The following is a 21,068-nucleotide window of genomic DNA, read 5'->3' on the forward strand; positions in this document are numbered from 1 at the left end:
AATTCATACTAATAACTACAAGGTTTGTTTAAAAAATATTAATACCATTATTTATTAAATTTACTTTCAACATTTCTATATACAAAAGAATTAAAAAAATTATTGTTTAACTTAGTCAAGAGGAGTTGAAGCTAAGCTATTAAATTCATCGTCTTCATCTTCATCTTCACTATCTTTCCACTCGTCGACTTGGACATCGGCCATATCTTCATCTTCAGCCTCATGGTTTGGTAACACTTCTAAACCTTTAGAGCCTAAGGTAACTCTGGCCACTTCTTTGTCTTTGATCTGTCCCTTTAATAATAAGACAGCCAAACGGTTCAAAATTTCGTTTTGAATAAGACGGTTAAGTGGCCTTGCACCAAGATCAGAAGAATAACCGTTATTGCACAAGTATTCCAATGCAGCATCATCGACTTCCAAGGATAAAGTTTTACCGTTAGCAGCAAACCTCTTTTGAATTTCGTTTAATCTGATCTTGACTATTTTAGCAATAGCTTTCTTGGATAATCTATTGAAAATAACTGTGCTTGAAATACGGTTCAAGAATTCAGGTCTGAAACTACCTCTCACAGCATTCATCACAAGTTCTTTGGTATTATCATCAATAACTGAGCCCTTCGAAGCACTGATATACTCTGCCCCAACGTTTGAAGTCATAATTATAATTGCATTTGAGCAATTGACTAACTTACCTTGGGACGAAGTGACTCTACCGTCATCCAAAATTTGTAACAAAACAGTTAATACTTCAGGAGCGGCTTTCTCAACCTCATCAAATAAAACCACTGAATATGGACGACGTAATAAAGCTTCAGTTAAAATACCACCTTCTTCATAACCAACATATCCAGGAGCTGCACCCAATAACTTAGAAGCAGACCACTTATCTCCTAATTCGGAACAGTCAATTCTAATCATAGCTCTTTCGTCTGCAAATAAGAATCCAGCAACCTTTTTAGCTAATTCGGTTTTACCTGAACCAGATAAACCTAAGAATAAAAAGGATGCAGGTTGATTTGGGTTTGCTAATCCAGAACGGTTCAATCTGATAGCATTTGATACAGCTTTAACAGCCTTACTTTGACCGACAACCTCAGAAGACAATTCCTTTTCCATATTGATCAACTTAGTATTTTCAGCTTGAGACAATTTTGTCACTGGAATACCAGTTAATCTAGCTGCAGTTTCAGCAACTTGTTCGCTACCAACGGCATTCTTCAACATTGCTTCTGAACCTAAAGATTGCTCTTCTTCGGCAACTTTTACTTCCAACTCTTCAATTTGTTTCGCAACATCTGGGATGGCAAAGTACCTCAAATCAGCAGCGGTAGCGGTATCATGTCTTCTTTCTGCGTCCTGTGCCTTGATCTCTAATTCATCTAACTTACGCTTGGCCGCAATTAACTCTTCATGGCCTGCACGTTCTTGGTTGAATCTTTCTCTTAATGGTCCTAATTGTTCTTCCAATTCGGCCTTCTTTCTTCTTGCAACTTCAAGACGGTCTTTGGAATCAGCATCAGCTTCAACATCTCTTTCTAATGCATTAATCTCAACTTCAATTAAGTGCAATTGTCTTTCCAAAGTGTCCAATTCTTCTGGTTTAGAGTCTCTTGCTACAGCAACCGTGGCTGCAGTTTCATCTATAAGGTCAACAGCAGAATCAGGCAAACTTCTGTATGTTAAATATCTTGAAGCTAATTGAGCAGCTGTGACTAAGGCACTATCTAAAATACGGACACCGTGATGGATTTCATATCTTGGTTGTAAACCTCTCAAAATAGCGACAGTTTCAGGAACAGTACTAGCAGGAACTTCGATTTTTTGAAACCTTCTTTCGAAAGCACCATCCTTCGAAATAAACTTACGATATTCAGTGAATGTAGTTGCACCAATACAATGAAGCGAACCTCTTGCCAACATTGGCTTCAATAAATTGGCCGCATCTGATTTTCCATCACCCATTAACATATGAATTTCATCAATGAAAAGAATAATCATTTCATTTGATTTTTCAATGTCATTCAAAACACCCTTAATTCTTTCTTCAAATTCACCTTTGTACTTTGCACCTGCGGTCAAAGCACCTAAATCTAAGGCAAATAAACGGGAATTGGCTAAAATATTTGGAACATCACCATCAATGATTCTTTGTGCAACACCTTCAACAATTGATGTCTTACCAACACCAGCTTCACCAATCAAAACAGAGTTCGATTTGGTTCTTCTGGCCAAGACTCTAATAACTCTTCTGATCTCTTCTTCTCTTCCTATGACAGGATCTATTTTACCTTCCCTAGCCTTCTCTGTTAAGTCTTCACAGTACTTATTCAAGAATTCATACGACGAAGAAGAGTCCGCTTGTCTTGAATCAATTCTCTGGCCAGCTCTCAATTCAATGGCCTGAGTCTTGATGCTATCAACATTAATTCCACTTTCTTTGAAAACATCTTTAATTGAACTGTCCTCTAACAATGCCAACAACAAATGGTCTTGAGCTACATAATTATCTTTCTGTTGTGTTTTTATTTTCGTAGCATTGGTTAATACTTGTCCAGTTGCATAACTGGGCCTTATATCATCTGGTGCAGGAGTTTGCGATGGTAATCTAACCAAATGCTTATTCACATTCCTTTCAAAAGTAGGCCATTCATATCTGGCTTTTTGAATCAATGTCTTAAGATATTGTGTCGAATTCTCATCATCAGTTGGTACCATTGCTGCTAAAAAGTGCAATGGAGTTAACTGAGTATGAGCATTGTCTTTAGCTAATTGAGTAGCATTTGTAATAATCTTCAATGCGTTATCTGTAAATTGTGATTCATCCATTGTGTTTATTAGTTACTTATTAGTTGTTTGGTAATTCTTGAGATTTAGTGTAAACCGATTGACTTCCTATCCTTATATATTAACGGGATGAGCATGCCAAAAGCGACCAGAACGCACTAGAAATGGTCCGATAAATTCAGAAAGTTCTAGAAGCAACTCGCAGCTTCGATGAAATGCTAACAAAATTAGAAATGACACAAAATCGAATTTTTTTACTCAGGAACACTTACTAAATTACTAGATTCCACAACACAGATCGAGTGAACAAGATTATGATTAATCTATATTGTACATGTGCGACGACATAGTTTTGAAAATGGCTACAGAACTTGTATTTCTAGAATTTGGTTATTAATGTTTTGCAGCCATTGACATACAGTGATGCATGGGTGCAAATAATAAGTAATAGTACCACTTTTCATCTTGCAATTACAAGAGAAGGATCATGAGATATACCCTTTAATGAAGTTTTTTTTTTGTTATGAAAATTACAATAGATTAAGCACAATCAAGAATAAGACATCGTTTGTAAATAAATGGCACAGATTGTGAGAATCTGAAATACGGCATTATTGTATATTGTGTAATGTTACAATTAAAGGTGTCGGGGTAATCTATTAGAAGAAGCATTACTTCAATTGAGATATTGATCCAAGACTATTCTTTGTGATGCAGGTTTTGCACAATTTTTAATAATATTTCGACTATAAACGAGACCTATTTGAACATGGAAGTATTATAACAAACTGCAGATATTCAAGAGGAAGAAAAACGAGGTTAAGTAAATTGAAGGAGCAAGTGTGTTGCCCCAATTATTCGTTGATGAACTCTTAGAGTCCTTATCGGTAGTGCTTATCGTACTAGGTTTAGTACTCTCCGAATAAGAATAATAATAACCATCATCATCATCATCTTCCAGAAGACCAGTTTCACCGTAGTCTACTAGTTCGATATAGTCACCACCAAACAAATAGAACAAAGATTTCAAAATATCTTTCTTGTGAAATGAATAGATGTAGTCACGATAAGTATAATCGGTCATTTGTTTAATTGAACAAATAGTTGAATTGCAAGAAAAAGAAACATATGGATATCTTCTCTTGATATATTTGTTGGAGATTATCCACTCATCAGTATCTAATTTATTGTAGGGCAAAACATCACCAGAGCATGATAATACTAGCGACTTCTCAGATATACTTATTAAAAAAATAAGTGATAAAATATATGAACTTAACCACATAATTATTGTTAGTGGTATAATAATTAGTCTTAAGAAATAATAGCTTCTATTCCTCTTTATATGGCTTTATAAAGTGGTTTGTAGTTAAATGGGGTTGGTCTTTGTTCTTAATCGGAGACGCCGTAAACCTAATTAAGGTCATACATATATGACAAATATCGTAACTTAATTACTAGATGTTATTAGTTTTAAAGTCTTGCATTACACATATACACATATTTAAGATTTAGGATACAATAACCTAACTACTTGAAAACCTACCATCCGCATCCAAATCACCCGCTTTCCCGTACAGAGCAGCTGTTTTGTCTTCAATATAAGAATAATATGGTGGACCAAAACACAGTACTAATACTACCAAAGAATCTTCAACAGGAAAAGTAAAATCTTTGGTAAAATTCAGGCAGTTTGCACCCAAAATGCAACAGTCGGTTTTATTGCAAGAAAATGTTTTAAATTGCATATAATCATCCCAATTTTTATTAGAATCTTCCCACGATTTATCAAATTGTAAAAAATACTCTTGAGTAACGTTGAACACTTCAAGAGCACCTACCAATGAACCCATTATGCTGGTCGCAATGATTAAATATGAAAAAAAGTTCATTTCTATTCGCATATTGAAGGAAAAGTACTTTCGCAACATCTAAATCCAATTGAAGGAACTAGAAAGGCATTTATAAAGAGCTCACATTCTTGACTTTTATTTTAGAGAGTATATAACTCCGCTACATGATAACATTAGCTTTACGTAAATGTCATCATTTTTATTTTAAAAGAACATAAATCTTGAAGGTACTTCTTGGTATAACAATTCGACGTCTTGGGTTATGAACCACTTTAAATAACTTTACTATTAAGTGTTAGTTTAAAATAGAAAACACAAATGTGCAATTTGAACCATGACTTCTTATAAAATAAAGGTAAATCTAAACCTAATTACCAGTGCTTAGCTGATGAATATCATTTCAGTATGATGGATGTAAGAATACCTTCAAACATATGACAATTACAAAGCTAAAATTTTAGGAACTTGAAGATCAGCTATTATAATTCTCTTGTGTAAGTATATATGAAGAACAATTTATTTGTATACAGAGGGATACATAGAATTGTAAATATAAAATTGTGACACTCCTTCGATAGCAATTCTAGTTGTCAAATTCTGTACCTATCTATTCTGAATCTACCTTTTGCATTAATACCCGTTTTTAAACCTAATTCGTATCTGCTGAATCAAATAAATCTAGTACAATAAAGACTGTATAAATCATGGTCTCAATTCACTTCTTCCTGCAGCCCTCTGACCTATCTGTTGCACTATTTTATTGGTACTAACGATAATTACATTGTGCAATTCATATATTAGATTTATATCTAAACAAGTTTCAAATTATTGGCACATTTCCCTAATTCACCAATCAAGGTAATATATCGAGTATCTTAATTTAAGGAATCTTTCGTAAAGTAAATATATATAGTGGGATATTAATGTATTACAAAAGTAGCATACTGTAAGGAAAGGTTACATTCACTCACAAGATTATAAACTTTGGCCGTAGATAATGCCAAGACTTATTTACTCTTTTTCGATTTGTTTCGATCTATGCAAAGCCGATTAAATAATTCATGATTCGCAAATTTACGATCAGAGTACATTCAAAACTGGGTGAATTGATATAGAATTAAGGAACACAAAAATATTCGTAACCAAGGAAAATAAGAGTATGTCCATTATAGGTAAATTGAATCGTGGTTACGGCGACTGATACTATTCTTGTCACTATTATTAGTAATATCAATAATCTAAGGCTTCGAATGATTTTCAAATTCTCGTTCATAAAATTGAATCATTCTCTTCATAATTTTGTCTTCCAGTAAAAAATCAAAAACTAGATTAAGAAAAACACCATATATAGTTTAAATTATTATAGTTAACAGTATAGATTCAAATCAACAAAGGAAGAAGTCAAATACATGATTCTCGTAATTTTGTGGCAGAGAGTAGGTTCGCGATTAACGAGTTTCACGGAACCTCTGGAACATAATTTGCCAAATATTTCTTCTTAAAATATTGAGAGTATTGAGGATGAAAATATAGCAAACAATCATCATATATTTCTTCATCACTTAGGTATGTGCAACCATCTCAACCATCTCTACTAGCGATATAATATCCCTAAATTTTCTGTAAAGATCAATATTGGCGCTTTTGCCCTTCACTATGAACTCAGTACATACATTTCATTTAGTTCTGTAATATTCCTCTCCTAATGTTCTTTATATTGATATTTCCATTTACTCATAGGTGTCCCAATTATTTCGTTCAAGATCACTAAAGCAGTATCTTGAAATTTCATATTATTAGTTACAATAACTTCAATATCATGGGTAGACTGGAAAGAATATCGAGGATAATATTATTTGGAATAACGGGAGCTGGTTAGATGGTTTATGGCCACTTTCTAGAATTATTATAGTTAAGGCTTATTATGATACCCTCATACAAAGAGTTGGTGGCGAAGAAAATGCGTTCATGTAGAATTACGAGAGAAGTTACAATTCATATAGCACACATATAGTTATATAGCTATATATGACTACCTTTGTCTAATCTTAACCCTTAGCTCTACAATAAGTATATATTGTTTTCCGATATGTTTGATATATACGTAGACTATTTATCCCCAGTAACCCTGTTGATACTGCTGTTGTTGCTGTTGGGGAGCAACATTCAGATATCCAGTCGGCTGTTGTGCAAAACCAGTTTGTTGCGGTTGAAATCCTGAAAACCCAGTTTGTTGTGGTTGTTGTTGGAATCCGAAACCCGTCAGTTGAGGCTGTTGTTGGAATCCAAAACCTGCTTGCTGTTGTGGCTGCTGTTGGAACCCAAGACCTGTCTGCTGTGGTTGTTGTGCATTTGGCACCGTGGAGTTAGAGTTGTTTGGCTGGTTGTATAGTGACAATATGGCTTGTTTATTAGTCTGCTGAGCAATTAATTGCGGATTTTGTTGTTGATACAACATCTGCTGATGTTGCTGGTTGTTGGGATCCAAATATTGCTGACCGTTTGAATCTATATATGATATCTGACCTGTGACAGGATCGGTATATTGGTAGATTTGTGGTTGAGCAACTGATACACCACTTGCCGAGGTTGGGACACTTGGCATAGTAGCCCCAGTATTTGTATTGGAACTAGCATTTGAGTTGGACCACCAATCATTGTTTGGTTGCGTTTGCAGTGACTGCTGACCAAGTAAAGAATTCATAGGATTGTTTTCCAGAAGTGAAGTTGATCTAGCTGGTCTCGTTGGTAACGCTGGAGGAAGTTCTTCTTGTGTGGGATTTGATTTTGCATCATTGTCCAAAATGTCCAACGCCAATTCTATACTTCCATTACTTAACAATAACGCTTCAAGAATAGAGTCCCTATTGGGATACCCATATCTTAATATTGAGGACACCTGTTTTGGGTATTGAGTCGATTCAAATGTAGTTAACTTCCTATGGGTTAATGGTGGAATAGGACCCGAACCTTTTTGTCTCATTGAATTCAGTCTCGATCTCACCCTGCCTCCACTAACAGGAGTGGAGACACCATCACTCGAATATCTGCTGTTTTTATCGTCGTACTCAACTGCATCAAAGTTGTCATCTCTAAACCGTCCCATTATGTACTTATCTTTAAGAAATTCCTCAATAGGTCCATCATCATCATCATCGTGGGGGAACGGATATCTTTTAGGGTTCCACTTTTTCTTAGCCTTTTTATTTCCAATCCTTTTCAAACAGTCTACTTGCTCGGAAGTCCATTGATCTAATGTCAATGACTTAACCTTTGAAACATCCTTCGGTAAAACCTTTCTATGAAGTGAAGCACATCTTCCACACAAGAGAACACCTAAGTTCCATGAAGCCCATGTCGGATATGCAGACCCACATTCACCACACTTATTATCGTTACCCCTACTATTTACTATATCAATCAATTGTTTCTCGATATTCTTCTGAAACCTCTTAGACATTTTATGACTTATACCTTTATTTCGTGGATATCTACACCGAACTTACGTTGAATCCTTAAAATGTTAGTGCCTTAATTTCACTATGGGAAAATTTCCACGCGTTATTTGGTAAGATCAGTCAGATGACTAGATATGACGTTTATAATGCTTGTTTCTATAACTTAATGCAACAATTATATATTGAGAGGAACTTCATAGGAGTTTCTAGTAGAGGATATCTCGTTTATCCTTAACGAATTTATACTAATATTAATATTGTCGAGCTCATTTGTAAAATCTAACTCTTTCATGAGTCGGATCAATTTTCCAACTTCAGCCCGATTTGTCTCAAATCCCTTTAATTCGCCTAGGATCAAGGATATATGGTAATCTTGCTCAATAGGGGACTGCTCGCTTGTCACATCAAGCAATTTGATGTTATCCACGATTATCTGGTTTATGTTCTTGAAAAATAAGGCTGTGTCTGGGGTAAGACGAATCTTACCGGCTATGAATATGCTGTTTGTAGTAGAACTGGTGTAAAAACTCAATTTTGGCTCGAAATTCAACGAAACGTATTTCTTCTTCTTGTTGTCAAGTCCTTCCGTAGAGGATGTGGCTTTGAACAAGATCCGGTTAAGATTGTTGATTCTTTCAGTCTCCTTGGTGTCCTCCAGGATCAAACTCGCAGGAATAGTCATCTTGGATAGCGAACTACTGATATTCTCGATATATTGCGTCATCTTGTACGATTCACCTCTGACATTGGGAAAGAGGGTAACATGGTGACTTCTAAGCAATTGGTTATTAGTAACACTGAATCGGCCCTCTAAACCTTTTGATGGGGCACCCACAATGTTCCAATTGTACTTCTTGCTTACTCCTGGATTCCGGTTATGAACATGTTTAATAGTTCTATTGCAAATCAGCTTCAAATGGTTGAGCACCGAGAGCGATGGATTCCAAGGAATGTACACGAATATGCTTGACATGTCAAATTGGTCCGAATAATTTTGCAGGTATATGCTTAGTTCAGGTACTGGAGGAAGCTCGTCGGTATCAGAATCTTCAGAGGACGAATAATCGTATATCTTTTCCATATCCTGGAACCATCATATGTGCAGATTATTGGGACATAATTCCTAAACTTAACCTGTAAACACCCAAAATGGCCTGAATTTGCAAAATCAAAATATATTGCAGATTGAGTTTTTGTTTAGTGCACGTTCTCATTGGCCCTTCAGCCGAATGATCAATTGGAACTGCCTGGATATCGTTTAGCCATAACATTTTTCCTCTATGACACGACATTGCTTGAGGTTCCTTCCGGCAGGCAATAGGAGCTGCGAAATTCATGTAGTACCCCACACCAACGCGATTTAATTTATGCGAAATAGAAATAAGGTATCATATATATCGCCTGGGTAATCGTTTATCCAGAGTGAAAAATCATTATGTCCAGAGTTTCGATTTATTTTCTTGTAACGAAGGGTGGGCAACCCCAAGAATATCTTGTGATCGGTTTTGCCACTTTTCCCCGGATTGCTCTACACCTCTCATTTTCGCCAATCCAATCTTTTCTATTGATTAGTATTGTTCGATCGTATCTAACCCCGTAATTTGCTCGTAAAAATATACTCAAGAAATTTTTTAACGTTTTAAATTCTACTCCGGTGGTGATGAAACTCCTCCTGTATTGATTTTCATTTTACCGCAACAGATATTAGTACATGATCAAAAAGTATTTAATCAGATGCTTTGTCTGATATTCTAGATATTTATTTTGTTCTTTAGCAAGTAAAGATAAAGTACAAGAGAAGACAATGGGAAGAAGCGTATTAAACAAACTAAAAAGAAGGCTTTCGAATGCAGGTGATTCGATGTCTATCAAATCAGCAAGAGAAGAAGACATTCATGTTCCTATTCCTAATGAGATTTACAACTGGAAGATTGTCTTAGTTGCACTTGTTTCTGCATCTGCGGCTATCATTATTGGTTATGACTCGGGTTTCATTGGAGGTACTGTCTCATTAGTTAGTTTCCAACAAGAGTTTGGTTTAGATAAGATGCTGACAGACGCAAGTACACTTATCACCGCTAATGTTGTTTCTGTATTCCATGCTGGTGCTTTCTGGGGATCATTAATTATGTACCCTATTGGAGAACTTTTAGGTAGAAAGGTTGGATTAATTATTTCGGGGTTCTTGTTAACTTTTGGTGCGGCTATTACATTGATTGCAAACCAAGATAGAGGATTAGGTGCTATTTATGCTGGTAGAATCATCACTGGTATTGGTATTGGTGGGTGTTCAGGTTTAGCTCCAATCTATATTTCTGAAATCAGCCCTTCCTCCATCAGAGGTAAATTAGTTGGATGTTGGGAATTATCATGGCAAATTGGTGGTATCGTTGGGTACTGGATCAATTACGGTGTCTTAGAAAATATTCCAAATTCTAGAAAACAATGGATCATTCCGTTTGCTATTCAATTGGTTCCTTCTGGTATTTTCTTCGGTTGTTTATTCTTCATTCCTGAATCACCAAGGTATTTGATCTCAAGAGGTAAAATGGCAAAGGCTAAAAAGAACTTAGCGTTCTTAAGAGGTTTACCCGAAGACCACGAATATTCCTTACATGAAATTAACATCTTTACCACTGATATCGAAGAAAGAATTGCTAAGATTGGAAGTGGTTTCTTTGCTCCAATTGTTGAAATTTTCACAAACAAGAAATTAATTTATAGATTATTCTTATCCACTGCATTATTCCCAATGCAAAACGGTTCTGGTATTAATGCTATTAACTACTATTCTCCAACTGTTTTCAAATCTTTGGGTGTCAGTGGTCCAAACGCTGGTTTATTATCTACTGGTATCTTCGGTATATTAAAGGGATTTGCATCTGTTATTTGGATTTTCTTAGTTGTGGAAATAATGGGTCGCCGTACAGCATTGATTTGGTTCTCCATTCCATGTTCCCTCTGTATGTGGTACATTGGTGCATACATTAAGATCTCCGACCCAGCAGCTAGATTAGCATCCGGTAATACTAAGATGGATGCCGGTGGTAAGGCAGCTCAAGCTTTGTTGTACATCTGGACTATTTTCTACGGGGCTTCATGGAACGGTACTCCATGGGTTATCAATTCAGAAATTTTCTCTCAAGAAGTCAGAACATTTACTCAAGCTGTGAACTCTTCTTCAAACTGGTTTTGGGCCTTCATTATGGGTAGATTTACTGGTAAGGCATTCGAAGCAACCTCATTCGGGTTATACTTCTTATTTGGTGCTTGTATGATAGTTTTCCCTATCATCGTTTTCTTCTTCTATCCTGAAACTAAGGGTGTTCCACTAGAAGCTATCGACCATTTGTTCGAAGTCCCAGCTTGGAGAGCAAGAGCATACGCTTTAGAGAAGTTTGAAAAAGAATACGAAAATGGTGAATTAATTGAAGATCATCAAATGAATGCACATGGTTCTATTTCTTCAGAAGACGAAAAAGTCGGTGGTGTTCAAGTCAATATAACTGACGGGAGTTCATTAACAACTGATTCAGTTAACCACAGAACATGAGTTTTTTAAATTTAGAGAAACTATATTTTCAAGAATGATTATTTAGCTGGCTAATCAATTATACGTTCTAATTCTTGCGACAATATATTCCATAGTAAGTAAAATATTACAATAATATACTATTCATGAAAAGACGGCTTCAACTCGTAACGATGCAATTCTCCAGACTTGAATTTATTAAGGTTCTCTAAATTAGGGTGACCCCAAAAAAATAATATGTCTGCGTAAAGGCATTTAAAAAATGGACATTTTCCCTTGCCCCTCTTACGTCTATTCTATTCGGTTAACCGTTTACGCGACAAACGTTAAAAAGATCTTCCTTTATGCCAGAATTATTCATTTTCCGAAGTACCTGTACATTACAAACACATCGATCCCACGTATCCTAATTCGCAGATTATCTTTATGAGACTGTATGCAACAACAAGAATTGTCCAGCATCGAGAAAGATTTTGAATCATAGTTTTTGCGGTGGGTGAGTCTAAGACACAGGAATCGACTTAAATAATACTCCGAACCCCAGGATAACAGTTTTGCCAGTGGAAATAGAGTTAAAATATATCCGTCCGAATGGATCGCTTAAAAGTATTTTAAATATCTAAAATCCTAATAAGATTCAATTAAAAATTTTCAAATATTCATGGAAGATGAAGCAGAAGTTATTAAGTAAATTAAAAAGACGAGTTTCGAATGCCGGCGATTCGATGTCGGTGAAATCTATTAAAGAAGACGACGGTCATATTCCTATTCCCAATGAAATATATAACTGGAAGATCGTTTTGGTTGCACTTACAGCAGCGTCAGCAGCGATCATTATAGGGTACGATACTGGGTTTATTGGAGGAACAGTCGAGTTAGAAAGTTTCCAAAAAGAATTTGGAATAGATAAGATGACTTCGAATGAAAAATCTTTGGTAAGTGCCAACGTTGTGTCTATTTTCCATGCTGGTGCCTTTTGGGGGGCCTTGCTGATGTACCCAATAGGAGAGTTATGTGGTAGAAAAATTGGGTTAATTGTATCTGGATTCATCTTGACGTTAGGATGTGCCATCTCATTAATCTCAAATAGCGAAAGAGGATTAGGAGCAATATATGCTGGGAGAGTTTTGAGTGGTTTTGGAATTGGGGGGTGTTCAGGATTAGCACCAATTTACATTTCAGAAATCAGTCCAGCATCGATTAGAGGTAAATTAGTTGGGTGCTTCGAATTATCATGGCAAGTAGGAGGTATTATTGGTTATTGGATTAACTATGGTGTTCAAGAAAACCAACCAGTATCCACTAGACAATGGCTTATACCGTTTGCGGTTCAACTAATACCTGCTGGAACGTTCTGGATATTAACTTTTATGATTCCAGAGTCCCCAAGATTTTTAGTTTCAAAAGGAAAGATTGAAAAGGCAAGAAAGAACTTAGCTTTCTTAAGAAATTTACCTGAAGAACATGAATATTCGTTGCACGAAATGGATCTTTTTATTGCAGATTCTGATAAGAAAGCTAGAATAGGTACTGGGTTCTTTGCACCTATGAAAGAAGTTGTTTCAAATAAGAAACTTATCTATAGACTAGTATTATCCACATCATTATTCCCCATGCAAAATGGAACTGGTATAAATGCCATCACATATTATTCTCCAACTGTTTTTAAATCATTAGGAATGAATGGTTCAAGTGCAGGTTTACTTTCGACCGGTATTTTTGGTATAATAAAAGGGGTTTCAGCATTATTCTGGATGTTCTTCATCGTCGATAAATTGGGGCGTCGTTTTGCCTTGATTGTAATGTCAGTTCCATTATCACTCTGTATGTGGTATATTGGTGCTTACGTTTATGTTGCTGATCCTGCCTCTAGGTTAGCTTCCGGAAACATTCAAATGGATGCTGGAGGAAAAGCTGCACAAGGATTGTTATATATTTGGAGTGTAGCTTATGCTATGTCATGGAATGGTACCCCATGGATTATAAACTCAGAAATCTTTTCCCAAGAAGTCAGGACATTCACATCCGCTATTAATGCAGCTGCAAACTGGTTTTGGTCGTTCATTATGAGTAGATTCACTGGAAAAGCCTTCGAAGCTACATCATATGGATTGTACTTTTTATTTGCTGCATGTATGGTATTATTTCCATGCGTAATTTACATGCTCTACCCGGAAACAAAGGAGGTGCCATTAGAAGCCATCGACTATTTATTTGAGGTTCCAGCATGGAGAGCAAGAGACTACGCTATGAAGAAATTCGAACTCGAATACGAGGGCCAGTACACAGCGGAGCCTACGAGTTCAGAGCAATCCTTCCATGAAGCCCATTTTCCTGACAAACAGAATTCATAGATATTTAATTGATAGAATTGCATGGTTATATATTTGAAGCCATCCAGAAGTACATTTTCAGATGTTATTTCTGGAATATTTATAAGCTATAGATTAAATTAATAACCGTTTTTAAATTTTCTCGTAGTATTACTTGTAAGCAAATGAGTCTTAATTGAAGGGCCGATACTGCCTCAACGGATACATTGTTCCTTCAACGCTTATTATACCACGTCTTCTGTAATGTATTTAATTTTCATGTAGCTGCAATGTAGGAGTGCTAAATACTACAACGGCTGGCAATCCCAGAAAGGCACTTTTCGATTATTATTGAATCAATGAAATTGTACCCAATCACAAACGAGATATATTTAACGATAGCGTTCTATCATGATAAACTCGTTTCCTCATTTGAGTAGTCGTCATCGAAGAATCTTGTCGCAAAATCCTACTACGTAGATCCTCGAAAATCTGTCCGCAGCAGATGCCCGGGGTCACAGCTAATACGAGACGGTAATATAAAATTCGCGGCAAAATTTTTTTTATGCCGGAAATACTCCTTCGGAGAATATGTAGTAATAAAGTTTGCAAATCCGACGTGTGTAAAGGTGGTGTAGAGGTGGGGAGGCGGCTAAATTTATTATGTCGGTAATGACTAGTTTTTTTTTCCATCCATACACCACTTTACCCCATAAAATAATGCGTGAGTAATAATTGTTGTACAGAAATGTCGTCAAATTTTTCAGCAAATTTTCAGGTATTAAAGAAATAAATAATTTTCCGACCCCAGGATAACAGTTTTGCCTAAAAAATAAGGTTTGAAGGAAACAGAAATTAAGCTTAGGCGTCATACGTTAGATTTATATAAAAAGCGAAATTTGCAAAAATTTTGAGAGACTAAATTATTTGTAGTTGTACTGAGAAGCCTGAGATGAACAATAAGCTAATTAATAAGTTAAAGAGAAGAGTTTCTAATGCGGGAGACTCTATGTCTATCAAGTCAGCTAGAGAACAGGCAGATCATGTTCCTATCCCAGATGCCATCTACAACTATAAATTGGTTATTGTTGCAGTCACAGCAGCTGCAGCTGCTGTGATCATTGGTTACGATGCTGGTTTTATTGGAGGAACTGTGTCGTTGGCCAGTTTCCAGGAAGAGTTTGGTATGGACAAGATGTCTAGTAGCCAGGCAACTCTTATTGAGGCAAACGTTGTGTCTGTTTTCCAGGCAGGTGCATTTTGGGGTGCATTAATGATGTACCCAGTGGGTGAAATTTTTGGTAGAAAAATAGGTTTAATTATTTCTGGATTCTTATTGACTTTTGGCGCTGCTATTTCATTAGTTTCAAATAAAGGCACCGGGTTGGGGGGTATTTATGCAGGTAGAGTGTTAACTGGTGTTGGTATCGGTGGATGCTCTGGGCTTGCGCCAATTTATGTTTCCGAAATCAGTCCTGCTGCTGTCAGAGGTAAATTAGTTGGATGCTGGGAATTATCGTGGCAAATCGGAGGTATTGTTGGATATTGGATTAACTACGGTGTGTTACAAAACATTCCTAACTCAAAGAAACAATGGATCATTCCTTTTGCTATTCAATTAATTCCATCTGCATTATTCTGGATAGGTGCATGTATTATTCCTGAATCACCTAGATTTTTAGTTTCAAAGGGTAAAATAGCGCAGGCCAGAAAGAACTTGGCATATTTAAGAAATATCCCTGAAGATCATGAATATTCTCACCACGAAATCGATATTTTCACTAAGGATATTGAGGATAGAAGGGCTAAGATCGGAGATGGTTTCTTTGCCCCAATAGTTGCTATTCTCAAGAGTAAGAAGCTAATAATTAGATTAATCATGTCTACTTCTTTATTCCCAATGCAAAATGGTTCTGGTATTAATGCTATTACCTATTACTCACCAACTGTTTTCAAGTCTTTGGGTGTTAGTGGTTCTGATGCTGGGTTGTTATCTACCGGTATCTTTGGTATTATTAAAGCATTTGCGTCAGTAGTTTGGATCTTTTTCATTGTTGATTTAATGGGTCGTCGTACATCATTAATTTGGTTCTCTGTGCCATGTTCTCTCTGTATGTGGTACATAGGTGCCTATGTTTATGTTGCAAACCCAGCAGCAAGATTAGCGTCCGGTAATACTAAAATGGATGCCGGTGGTAAGGCTGCTCAAGGATTATTGTACATTTGGACCTTTTTCTATGGGGCTTCGTGGAATGGTACTCCATGGGTTATCAATTCAGAAATTTTCTCTCAAGAAGTTAGAACATTTACTCAAGCTGTCAATGCTGCGTCTAACTGGTTCTGGGCTTTCATTATGGGTAGATTTACTGGACAAGCATTCGAAGCTACTTCATACGGTTTGTACTTTTTGTTCGCCTCGTGTATGATTGTGTTCCCATTAGTTATTTTCTTCTTTTATCCTGAAACCAAGGGTGTTCCATTAGAAGCTATTGATCACTTATTCGAAGTTCCAGCATGGAGAGCCAGGGAATACGCCATGCAAAGATACGATGCTGAATTTGAAGGTGCTGAATTCCAAGAAGAAGATGATTTAGCTTCATATCCTTCATCTCACGAAGAAAAGGTTGGTGCCACTACAAATATAACAGATAAGAAGGATAGTGTTACATCCACTGCTGCTTCTGAAAATAAATAGTAGTAGCTCAAGAAACTTAACTGATTAATTAGCTGGCTAGTTAGTTAAGATTTTTAACCATATATTTCATAAATGCATTTTAGATATTTCAAATACCCTGTAGTACCACTGGCATCTCTACTTTCCCTTGTTTAATAAGTACTTTGTGGCCAACTGAAGCATACATACATATTAGTGGTTTTGTGACACATCTAACTAATATGTACTCGGATCACAATACTAGGATCAACACATTGTCACTAATATTCAAAGCAAACCATTCCCAAGCGTTATACAAAAGATATAATTCCTCATCTCTGCATTAGAAGTCTATATTCGTATCTTTCTAATTCCATGAAAAAGTTTTAGAGTAGATTTTGTAGATTTTTGTGATTTTTGCAACTTTTCAGTACACATAGGCTAATTAAAAATGTTATTGCCATAATTCAATGGAATAATGAAAACCAAATTGACATTTAAGCTGTATACATCACATAAAAATAAACTGGTTTATCAATATTTAAATTTGAATGAACCCTTTAAATCCAAAAGTGTATTGTTGTAGATAGTATAATTTAGTACTTTTAGAATAAATGATCAATGCTTAATGAAGTATAAGCATACATATATGAACTAATCCAAGTTATTATCTTATTAATTTATTCTACTATTTCTCCTTAAACATAGGACATTGTATTCAGTAGGACTATAAAAAGAAACGAATCGCCAGTTTCTCTTTTTGCAACACTCTCAAAATATAGATTGATTAAACAGAATTACAGTAATTCAATTATGGTATGTAGAACTAGGTTACGGATAGATCACCTTCTAACAGATTTAGGCACCAAAGAAAGGATTATCAGCAGAAGACAAAAAAGAAAAGTTGTATGAATTTTTCAATCAGAGTCATACATTCTATACGTTGAAAGAAATCGAAAAAGAAGGATCAAAGTACGCTAAGATATCATCAATGCTTATAAAAGATATAGTTCAGCAATTGATAGACGACAATTTGATCAATTGTGAAAAATGTGGTACGACAAACTTATACTGGTGTTTCAAATTTGACAAAATTAAAAATTTACAAGTTCAGTATAACAATTACCAGAAAAGGCTTAAAGAGAAGCAATTAGAAAGAGATCAGCTTATCGAAAAGATCCAACTGGGTAAGTTACAAAGAGTTCCAAAGGGAGAATTTGGTGATAGAAGCAAATTGATCAAGCAATTCACATGCCTCAATAATCGTAAACAACAATTAGATGAAGAATTGCAAAAGTATGGTGATAACGATCCTCAGTTAATTGAGGCGTTGAATGAAAAGAATGCACGTCTTATACTGGCAATTGAAACATATACGGATGATATTGAATCATTGATTTACTATTTTACCAAGGTTTCCTTGGCTGCTATCGAAGAGCTGGATTTGAGAAATGAGCTAGGAATTCCGACAGAATTCGCTGAATTACCAAGATTACAATAGCTACCTAACAAAAGTGCTTCATAAATCATGCCATATAATGTTGGCCATTTTGTTCCGTGTTAGCCGTCTTATAGCGATAGATTTTGTTTGCAGATATTTGGTTCACACATGAAATTTTTTATAACAATGCAACTTTCACAAGCGTCTCGGCGTGGGGTCACTATCGTATCACCAGTTTATTTTTATATTAATATATATACGTACGTATTAAGCAACATATTAAGATATATTACGATAGTTTAATGAATATAATATGATATCGTACGTGGTTGAAGATAAGCACGTTGAAGTGTTTTTATTCTTGGCCGATGCTATAGTCCATGCAACCACTCCTGAGAACATCGAACCCTTTCTTGATGAAAATTTCGATAAGGATAGATTAGAAGAGTACTGTAAAACTTTTACTAGACCATCAGAAGTACCAGGATATAAAGATTCTATTAAAGAATGTGTCAACGGTACACCGGTTTCATCATCAAGAACATTCATTTTGCTTATGAATGTCTTAGACTCAAGGGTCTTGGCACCAACTTTGACAGGATCAATTACTTTAATAAGGGATATGAGTTACGAACAAAGAGAAACATTACTAAAATCATGGCAGAATTCAAACCTAGAAATTTTCAGAAGACTATTTAAATTAATATATGCCTTATCAATTTCTACTTTTATCAAATTGTGTCCTGATTTACACAACCAGGCAGTTGGGTACCCAGGAAGGGAGATGAGAGACAAAATCTATGAAAGTTTTGAAATAGATCCTTTTCGGTATGAGATGTTGGAACACCCAACTGGAGATGAATTATACGCACCAAATATTGATGTTTTAATTATAGGATCGGGATCAGGGGCTGGAGTTGTTGCACACACTTTATCCAATGATGGACATAAATGCCTTGTTCTCGAGAAAGGAAAATATTTCCACCAGACTGAGTTGGTATTCGATGAGAAAGATGGTAATAAAAACTTATATGAGCATGGAGGTATTTTGACTACGTTGAATCAGCAAACCATGATTTTAGCAGGCTCAACCTTTGGGGGTGGGTCGACTGTTAATTGGTCAGCGTGCTTGAAAACCCCATTCAAAGTTCGTAAAGAATGGTACGATGATTTCGGTGTAGATTGGGCAGCAAACGAATTGTATGACAAATGTACTGATTATGTCTGGAAAAAAATGGGCGCAACAATTGAGGACATTAAACACTCTTTTTCAAATCAAGTCATTTTAAATGGAGCTGAAAAATTGGGATACACTGCAAAACCAGTGGAACAAAACAATGGTAATCATCCAAATCATAGTTGTGGATTTTGCCACTTAGGATGTAAGTTTAATGTCAAACAAGGTTCCTCAGCATGTTGGTTCAGAGACGCTTCTACTAAGGGCTGTCAATTTATGGATCAAGTTAAAGTTGTTAGACTTCTTCACAAAGGTGGTAAAGCTGTTGGTGCCTTATGCCAAGATACAGTATCTGGCCATGAATTTACAATTAAGGGCCCAAAGAAATTTGTTGTCTGTGGTGGCTCATTAAACACACCTGTAGTGTTGCAAAATTCTGGATTCAAGAATAAGAATATAGGAGCAAACTTAAAATTACATCCTGTAACTGTTTTGTTTGGCGATTTTGGTAAGGAACATAATACTAAACCATTTAATGAGTCAATTTTAACCACTGTATGTACTGAAGTTGATGATTTGGATGGCAAAGCTCATGGAGCTAAGATCGAAACCATTTTGCACACTCCTCTTTTAGAGTCCGCTTTTATGCCGTGGGAATCAAGTGATAAGGCGCGTCAAGACTTGCTCCGCTACAATAATATGGCGGCAATGTTAATTATAACTAGAGATACATCAAGTGGTACTGTTAAGGCAGATGCTACTAAACCTAATTCCTTAATTATTGATTACGAAGTGAACAAATATGATCGTAACGCATTATTACAGGCTATATTAATATCTGCAGATATGTTATATATTGAAGGCGCCAAAGAAATCATACATCCTCAGAGCTGGGTTCCAAATTTCAAACCTAGTAAGCCTAAGGAAGAAAGATCAATTAAGGACAAGGATTATGTCGAATGGCGTACATCAGTTAGTAAAGCTAAACTCGATTCATATGGCTGTACGTATGGCTCTGCTCATCAAATGAGTTCATGTCGTATATCTGGTAAGGGCCCAAGATATGGTGCTTGCGATAATAAGGGAAGGCTATATGAATGTAAGAATGTCTACGTTGCCGATGCTAGTGCTATGCCTACAGCAAGTGGTGCTAACCCAATGATTTCTACTATGAGTATAGCAAGACTTATTGCTTTAGGTATCAGTAAGGAATTACAACCACAAGCTCGCCTTTGAGTTCATTTTTATATGTAGAATTTATATTCTGTTTAAGTTAAAAATAAATGATTATTTAATATCATATAATACACTGTTGCAACTTAAGAAGTATTTCAAGTTCTTTACATCTGTATCATCTTCCTCTAATCCTGCAAATCCAATAGGTCCTTTATCACATTCACTACAAATTAACAATCGTTCTATCTTAATATTGAGCACTTTATTATTTTCTTCTATAATAGGCTGTTTGATATCATCTGAAGGTCTTGAAACTCCAATATTATCAAAGTCCCATACATCATTTATTTTGAAAAACTCATTTGCTTTACTGTCTGTATTATCAGATATTTGAACCATATCTGGTGAATTTTGGATGTTTAACTTATTTGACAAAAGTTTGTCAGATAACATAATAATACGGGTATTACAAGAATCAAATGGGCATCTTATTATGATAGAAGAATCCGTATTCTTATTAGCATCAACCTCTTTAAAGTGTTGCAATGTCATAGTTGGTACGAAAGACTAGGGCAAGCTGGTGAATACTGAAATTTCATATGAGGTCGCGAATTAAATTCACATTGCATTATTTTGGCCTAATCTGATTCAGAAAGCATATGATTAATACGATTATATA

The 21,068-nt window shown here is 35.8% G+C and overlaps 11 protein-coding genes across 11 annotated transcripts; 5 read left to right on the forward strand and 6 right to left on the reverse strand.

The window, feature by feature from the left end:
* Positions 1–111: 111 nt before the first annotated feature.
* HSP104 (chaperone ATPase) lies at positions 112–2,829 on the reverse strand (the record flags this gene model as incomplete). The annotated part of the gene is made up of 1 exon (XM_015610298.1): positions 112–2,829. One exon carries the CDS (start codon positions 2,827–2,829, stop codon positions 112–114), a length of 2,718 nt encoding a protein of 905 aa, XP_015468866.1.
* Positions 2,830–3,565: 736 nt separating this feature from the next.
* AC631_01469 (uncharacterized protein) lies at positions 3,566–3,871 on the reverse strand (the record flags this gene model as incomplete). Its single annotated transcript, XM_015610299.1, has 1 exon — positions 3,566–3,871. The coding sequence occupies one exon, from the start codon at positions 3,869–3,871 to the stop codon at positions 3,566–3,568; it is 306 nt and encodes a 101-aa protein (XP_015468867.1).
* A 442-nt stretch (positions 3,872–4,313) lies between these two features.
* AC631_01470 (uncharacterized protein) lies at positions 4,314–4,640 on the reverse strand (the record flags this gene model as incomplete). Its single annotated transcript, XM_015610300.1, has 1 exon — positions 4,314–4,640. The coding sequence occupies one exon, from the start codon at positions 4,638–4,640 to the stop codon at positions 4,314–4,316; it is 327 nt and encodes a 108-aa protein (XP_015468868.1).
* A 2,113-nt stretch (positions 4,641–6,753) lies between these two features.
* On the reverse strand, positions 6,754–8,100 carry AC631_01471 (uncharacterized protein; the record flags this gene model as incomplete). The annotated part of the gene is made up of 1 exon (XM_015610301.1): positions 6,754–8,100. One exon carries the CDS (start codon positions 8,098–8,100, stop codon positions 6,754–6,756), a length of 1,347 nt encoding a protein of 448 aa, XP_015468869.1.
* A 173-nt stretch (positions 8,101–8,273) lies between these two features.
* On the reverse strand, positions 8,274–9,179 carry AC631_01472 (uncharacterized protein; the record flags this gene model as incomplete). The annotated part of the gene is made up of 1 exon (XM_015610302.1): positions 8,274–9,179. One exon carries the CDS (start codon positions 9,177–9,179, stop codon positions 8,274–8,276), a length of 906 nt encoding a protein of 301 aa, XP_015468870.1.
* Positions 9,180–9,959: 780 nt separating this feature from the next.
* On the forward strand, positions 9,960–11,651 carry AC631_01473 (sugar porter family MFS transporter; the record flags this gene model as incomplete). Its single annotated transcript, XM_015610303.1, has 1 exon — positions 9,960–11,651. One exon carries the CDS (start codon positions 9,960–9,962, stop codon positions 11,649–11,651), a length of 1,692 nt encoding a protein of 563 aa, XP_015468871.1.
* Positions 11,652–12,298: 647 nt separating this feature from the next.
* On the forward strand, positions 12,299–13,984 carry AC631_01474 (sugar porter family MFS transporter; the record flags this gene model as incomplete). Its single annotated transcript, XM_015610304.1, has 1 exon — positions 12,299–13,984. The coding sequence occupies one exon, from the start codon at positions 12,299–12,301 to the stop codon at positions 13,982–13,984; it is 1,686 nt and encodes a 561-aa protein (XP_015468872.1).
* A 910-nt stretch (positions 13,985–14,894) lies between these two features.
* Positions 14,895–16,637, forward strand: HGT16 (Hgt16p; the record flags this gene model as incomplete). The annotated part of the gene is made up of 1 exon (XM_015610305.1): positions 14,895–16,637. The coding sequence occupies one exon, from the start codon at positions 14,895–14,897 to the stop codon at positions 16,635–16,637; it is 1,743 nt and encodes a 580-aa protein (XP_015468873.1).
* A 949-nt stretch (positions 16,638–17,586) lies between these two features.
* Positions 17,587–18,096, forward strand: AC631_01476 (uncharacterized protein; the record flags this gene model as incomplete). Its single annotated transcript, XM_015610306.1, has 1 exon — positions 17,587–18,096. The coding sequence occupies one exon, from the start codon at positions 17,587–17,589 to the stop codon at positions 18,094–18,096; it is 510 nt and encodes a 169-aa protein (XP_015468874.1).
* Positions 18,097–18,349: 253 nt separating this feature from the next.
* AC631_01477 (uncharacterized protein) lies at positions 18,350–20,449 on the forward strand (the record flags this gene model as incomplete). The annotated part of the gene is made up of 1 exon (XM_015610307.1): positions 18,350–20,449. The coding sequence occupies one exon, from the start codon at positions 18,350–18,352 to the stop codon at positions 20,447–20,449; it is 2,100 nt and encodes a 699-aa protein (XP_015468875.1).
* Positions 20,450–20,500: 51 nt separating this feature from the next.
* On the reverse strand, positions 20,501–20,941 carry AC631_01478 (guanine nucleotide exchange factor; the record flags this gene model as incomplete). Its single annotated transcript, XM_015610308.1, has 1 exon — positions 20,501–20,941. The coding sequence occupies one exon, from the start codon at positions 20,939–20,941 to the stop codon at positions 20,501–20,503; it is 441 nt and encodes a 146-aa protein (XP_015468876.1).
* Positions 20,942–21,068: the final 127 nt, after the last annotated feature.

The sequence above is a fragment of the Debaryomyces fabryi genome (assembly GCF_001447935.2).
Source record: "Debaryomyces fabryi strain CBS 789 chromosome Unknown contig00020, whole genome shotgun sequence".
Classification (NCBI taxonomy): Eukaryota; Fungi; Ascomycota; class Pichiomycetes; order Serinales; family Debaryomycetaceae; genus Debaryomyces; species Debaryomyces fabryi.